This window comes from Molossus molossus, unplaced genomic scaffold (assembly GCF_014108415.1).
Source record: "Molossus molossus isolate mMolMol1 unplaced genomic scaffold, mMolMol1.p scaffold_m16_p_2, whole genome shotgun sequence".
In the NCBI taxonomy this organism is placed as follows: Eukaryota; Metazoa; Chordata; class Mammalia; order Chiroptera; family Molossidae; genus Molossus; species Molossus molossus.
In genome coordinates this window covers 5,769,349-5,775,083 of record NW_023425355.1, presented here as the reverse complement: position 1 = coordinate 5,775,083, position 5,735 = coordinate 5,769,349, and the positions used below count along the sequence as shown (strand labels likewise).

The following is a 5,735-nucleotide window of genomic DNA, read 5'->3' as shown; positions in this document are numbered from 1 at the left end:
AGCGCCTGCAGGCCTTAGGCAGACGAATTCAAGGCGACAGAAATTTAGTCGGAACGACCCCCAACTGCGCGAAGGAGGAACGGTGCTGGGGGAACGCCTGGAGCTGTCCGGAATTCGGAACCCTCACTGCCTGCGCATCCCAAGCTGCGGAACGTTTGGAGCCAGCCGCTTTCGCCAGCCCCGCGCTCGACTGCCCGGCTCAGCTCAGCTCTGCGCACTTGCCCACTCCGAGCTGGTTCAGCGGTTGTCTTTTTGCTTTCCTTCTTACCCGTCCCCTTCGTGCTATCCTCCCATCCACCCCCTCCCACATCTTGCAGAGCGCATTCTCCACTCAGAGCTGCAGGACGCTGAGCAGCCCTCTCCCAGCGCTCTGTGGAGACCCCCTACCCCTCCTTCTCTCTTCCTCTGGCTCTCTCTGACCCTGTAGCTTAAGGATTTTGAGGTTTTCCAAAGGCTTCAAGCTGGACGCCCCGACCACCACCGAATCGCCCCAGGGGGCTTTCCCAAACCCCAGTACAATGAGCTACGGGGACGAACTGACCCCAGAAGCTCTGAGTGTGCCCAGCGGGTTTGATGATCTGATCACCTCCACCGCCTCCCAGGTGCTGCAGGCTATTTCTAATGCCGCGTCCGCGGCGGGTAGCTCAGGCCGCGATAGCGTGCTCTCCATGATTCATAAGCTACCTGACCATATCTCCAACATGGGCAACCTGGCTGACACGTCAGGTCCCATGGCTTCTGAGATGGTGTCCCAGGATGAGCGGGTACAGTTCTGGCTAGTAATAGGGTACACCATAGTGGTATTTGCTGCCATACTAGGCAATTGGGTCTTAAACCATGTGATTCTGAAGTACAAGAAGATGCACACTGCCACTGGCCTCTTTGTCGTCAACATCTCCGTGACCAACATGATGCTGGCTTTTCTCAGTTCTCCCTTCACCATGGTAAGCTGGGTGCTGAGGAGGGCGACCCGGGGTCTCTCATGGCCTGAGGAGGCCATGAGAGCAGAAACACAACTTTGCACTTGCAACAGAGAGAGCTGCGTAGTGGGAAGGAGCGCTGAAATGGGTACAGTTGTTTCAGCAAGTGCGTAGAGACAGGAATGAGTGAGAGATGTTGTAAAAGGTTTGGAACTTGGGGGGAGGGTAGCTACAGGCTTGATCGTGATTGCGTTGCTGAATTAATCTCCTGACTTGGCAGAGGCTGAATGACTTATGTGGCTTAAGGAAGCAGCGGGGCTGGTGGGGAGGCAGTTTCGGGTGAGCTTTGTCGCAAAGACCTGGCCTCGGTTTCCCCATCTTTTAAATGCAGTGTTTGGAATGGAAGGTGGCTAATAATTTTTGTGATTTGAGTTCTGCGTCTTCAACCTGGGCTGTTTCTGTGGAAAAAGATGGGAAGGGCATGAGAACTGCAATGTAAAAATATTTGCTTTCTGAGACAATAATACCAGCAGTTTGGTGGGGCAAGGTTGTTGTAGAGGAATACCCAGGGCTGAGTCCTGGTGCCTCACCATGTCTTTTTTCCCCACAGGTGCGCTATCTGTGTAATTCCTTGGTGTTTGGAAAGATGACATGCCACCTCAGTCGTTTTGCTCAGTACTCTTGTGCCTATGTAACTGTGATGACCATGGCTGCTATTTCCCTGGACCGACATCGGGTATGTGTTTCCCAGCGCTCTTCAGGTCTTATAAAGGGGTAGGCGATGGAAGCAACTAAGAACACAAATAATTTAAAATGTTCTTTGAGTTCCTTGAGACAATCTATGTGGGGGAATATATATTTATAATTTAGGAGGATTGCAATATGTGAATTATAGACTTTCACCGTACCAAATCTTACATAATAAAAATATCATCATCTTTGATATAGTGCTATGGAAACAGAGACGCGGCAATAGGAAAATGATTTTTAAAAAGTGTCTTCCTTCTTCTTTGAAAAACATTTTTTATTTGCTGCATTGCAGGACCAGCTAAGGAAAAAAAGAGGGAAAGGATGAGTCAGAGGAGGGTGTGGCTTCAGGGTTGGTGATGGGTTGACTCTGGGAGGTGGGCTTGAAGTCTGTGAATGAGAGCTGAGCAAATGAAATAGAAAGAAATTGAGAGATTGAGGAAGAAGGAGTTGAGAGGAGGTATGAAAGTGACTTAAAAAGGAGGAGATAGGGCCAGAGGTGAGAAGTTGGGAGGGATTACATTGTTAATCACTTAGAAGGATGCCAGGAAATAAGTGCAATGGGAGGGATATAGAGGGAGATTAAAGGGGTTGTGGCTGGAACCAGATGGAGGAAAATCTAGGTAATAGGAGATGAAGGAAGATGTAAGAGGGCACGGAGGAAGGGGAGGAGGAAAGGAGGGAAGGAGGAAAGATTGACCATGGAAAGATCAAGATAGGAGGGGATGGAGGGATAAGAGATAGGAACATAAAAAGAACCAAGTCAGGGAAAGGATGGAGGGATGTGGATTGCTCACCCATCAATACATGATAAAGAAAAAATAACTTATACTTCTAGACATCCATCCCTCTTCACTGAACTCCCAACTGGGAGACAGAAACTCTGAAATCAGTCCACTTGGATTGTTAACTTCACATTTAAATGTTTCTCTCTATATTAACCCACTTTGTTATTTTGGAAAACAAAATGCTGCCAGGCTGGTGTGGCTCAGTGGTTGAGCATCGACCCATGCACAAAGAGGTCAAGATTCAATTCCCAGGCAGGGCACATGCCTGGGCTGGGGGCTCCATCCCCAGCAGGGGGTGGGCAGGAGGCAACCAATCCATGTCCATGTTTCTCTCTCATGGATGTTTCTATTTCTGTTCCCTCTCCCTACCTCTTTCTCTGAAACCAATAAAAAACGTTTTAAAAAATGCCACTCATTGGTCAGCAGAACTAGTACCCAAAGCACATTACTCACCCACCTATCAAGTCTTTGCACTTTTGCAAAAGAATGTCAATTGAGGAATGACTAGTATTTAACCCTAATATGAATTGTTAAATTGGGCTGGGGTCTTTTCTTCCAGGTAATGCTATATCCCCTGAAGTCCCGAATTACTCCAATGCAAGGCAATGTTTGCATCATTCTCATCTGGATTGTGAGCACCTGTGCTGCTTTGCCACATGCCATTTACCAAAAGCTTTACCAAGTGGAGATTGGGTAAGAGGAACACAGGATGTCCAGTGTCTGGATTCCAACAACCTGTGACCTTGGAAGCCTCATGGAATATTTTAAGAGTGGAATTTATTAAGAGTGTCCAAGAACTCTCATGACAATGGGTTGTCAGGCATATCACTTTCAGTTTGGGGTCCATTGTTTCCATATATATCATGATATGTCTGGAATTGGTGAACACTAAAACTCCCTACTTTATAACTCTAGTCTTTAGTCCTAGTACAGACACAGTAGTAAATATGTCTCTTTCTTAAGGCCTGTCTGCCATATAACACCTGGCTGTGGGGCTAAGGGAAAAGAAAAATTAAGTTAACGTTTCTATTTCTCTGTCTTTCTTATAACCTAGAAACATAACTGAAGAAACCGTCTGCCTCCCCAGTTTCTCCTATACTTCAAAATCCACATGGAAATACCTGGACCTGAGCACCTTTTTGCTCTTCTTCATCTTGCCATTGATGGTGCTGATGGTCGTCTATGGTCATGTGGCCAAGAAGCTGTGGATCCATAATGCTGTTGATGACATCAATATCCACACCTACATTTGCCAGCGTGGGAAGAAGAAGCAGAGCCTGAAGATGCTGATGATGGTGGTGCTTGTCTACACGATCTGCTGGCTTCCTCTCAACCTCTATCTGGTGCTGCTATCCAGTGAATCCATCTCAAGCCACAATGGTCTCTACTTCTTCCTCCACTGGCTTGCAATTAGCAGCTCATGCTACAACCCTTACATCTATTGCTGGCTCAGCGATAGCTTCCATATTGAAGTTCAGAAGGTCATAATGGAAATTCAGAAGATGCTACTAGACGGAATCAGCCGCCTGAGAGGGGAACACCGCCAACTGAGCTCTGTCTCACCCACTCACCACCCTGCTAGGGTGGATCCCAATCCTGGAGTGCCCAAATTCCCACGATTCAAAGATTTTGATGAGCTACCCAGTCCCCCTCCATCCCCAGAGGTGGAAACCTCCTTTCTCTACCCACCAGTGCCTAGAGTTTAAGCTGCCCAGACCGCGATAGATTATCCATCCTCAAAAACTCAGATAGGGTGGTACCAAAACAATTAAGTTTCATTCATTTTACATGGTGGGGGAATGGAGGAAGGGGTTGAAACTTGAGGGATGGGGGCCATGTGAGCCACCATATATGTGTCACTTTCTCTTTCATTTTCTTCTGTCTGTCCTTTTTTCTGTTTCCTTTCCAACATTTTCTTTCTCCCAACAGCAAGTAAACAGAAGCTATTAGATCTCTAAGCTCATCAGAGATGTTTTTAGACCACTCAAAAAAAAGTTACACTCTGACTTGGGTCTCCTGAATTTCACCTCTGATTCTGAAGACTGTTCTTTCTTCATTCTTTGTGTGCCCATCTGGCCATGGCACTTGTCTTCTGACATTTTAGACATTGTCTCAGGAGCTGCAAGAGCCCCCAGAGATTACTTATACTTTATTTAGATGGGCAAGAGGTCAATGTCCATATTGTGTCCAAAACATTCCCAGAGAAGTGACAGAAGAGAAATGCATAGTTCCTGAATTTTAATTGGGTTCTCTGGGAACTTAGAGCTCCCGATGAATGCAAGTAATCTTATCTCTTTATGGAAAAATGAGAATGGGAAATCTTACAGAAAAAGATAAGGCAGTTAAATGGCTCACTCCACATCACCTGAGTTATTTCTTCAGATTGCAAATACAATATTTTGATGATAACTTTCCTTTAAATGTAGTGACAATTCAAGTGCCCAAGTTAGCACTGCAAAATCAAAAAAATTCTGTTTCTTGACTCTACATTTAACATACTTTGTCTAATGTAAACTTGTGTTGTTTAGTCCTGCCTTTCTTTCTCTGGATACAAAAAATGTAATGTGTTTACTGTTGATTTGTTTCCATCCCTCTAGCCTATGAAGATTTCAGCTCAAGAGAAATGAGGAAATAACTATCTGCCACTGCCTTTCATGTGGAGACAATGTTATTAAGGCTCTTTGAAGAGTATAGCTGTGTGTGTCAGGAAGATGCCAAGATGAGGGTGGGATTTTTTTCTCCCCCTCCTCTTGATTCCCTTCCTCACACCCTGTCTTCCCCCTTTCATCTCCTTTCTCCCCTTCTTCCCTCTATCTCCTCTCCTCAGCACCTTCTCCTCTATTTTTTCTGTTCCACCCTTCTCTTCTTCCTCCTTCTCCTTTTCCTCCTCCTACAAATTCCTTCCTTCTTCTCACTTTTCCATGTCTCTTTTTTCCCCTTCCCTCTTCTTTCCCTTCTCCCTACTTCTGCCCATCTTATCTTCTCCCCTCTTCACTTCTTCCCCCTTCCCTTAATTCTCTTTCATTTTCTCTTTACTCCTCTTAATGCCCCTCCTCTTCCATCTCCAGCTTCCTCATTCCTTCCTAGTCTCTTCCTTCTTCAGCACTTCTTCTCTAATTATTCCTTCTTTCTTCATTCGTTCTCCATTATCTATCTGTTCATTTTTCACTTCTTTGAACTCTTGATGTATAGTTTAAACTACTGCTTTCTCACTGCATTTTAGGTATTTTTCATCAATTCCCTCTATCTTCTCTTCAGAATTCAGACTTCTCTAGTGGAA

The 5,735-nt window shown here is 45.5% G+C and overlaps 1 protein-coding gene across 1 annotated transcript; it reads left to right on the top strand.

Annotated features, from left to right (window-relative positions):
• The first annotated feature begins 503 nt into the window (after positions 1-503).
• Positions 504-4,161, top strand: LOC118635246 (probable G-protein coupled receptor 83). Its single transcript, XM_036270031.1, has 4 exons — positions 504-944; positions 1,531-1,656; positions 3,015-3,148; positions 3,510-4,161. Exons 1-4 carry the CDS (start codon positions 519-521, stop codon positions 4,159-4,161), a joined length of 1,338 nt encoding a protein of 445 aa, XP_036125924.1. The 5' UTR covers positions 504-518.
• Positions 4,162-5,735: the final 1,574 nt, after the last annotated feature.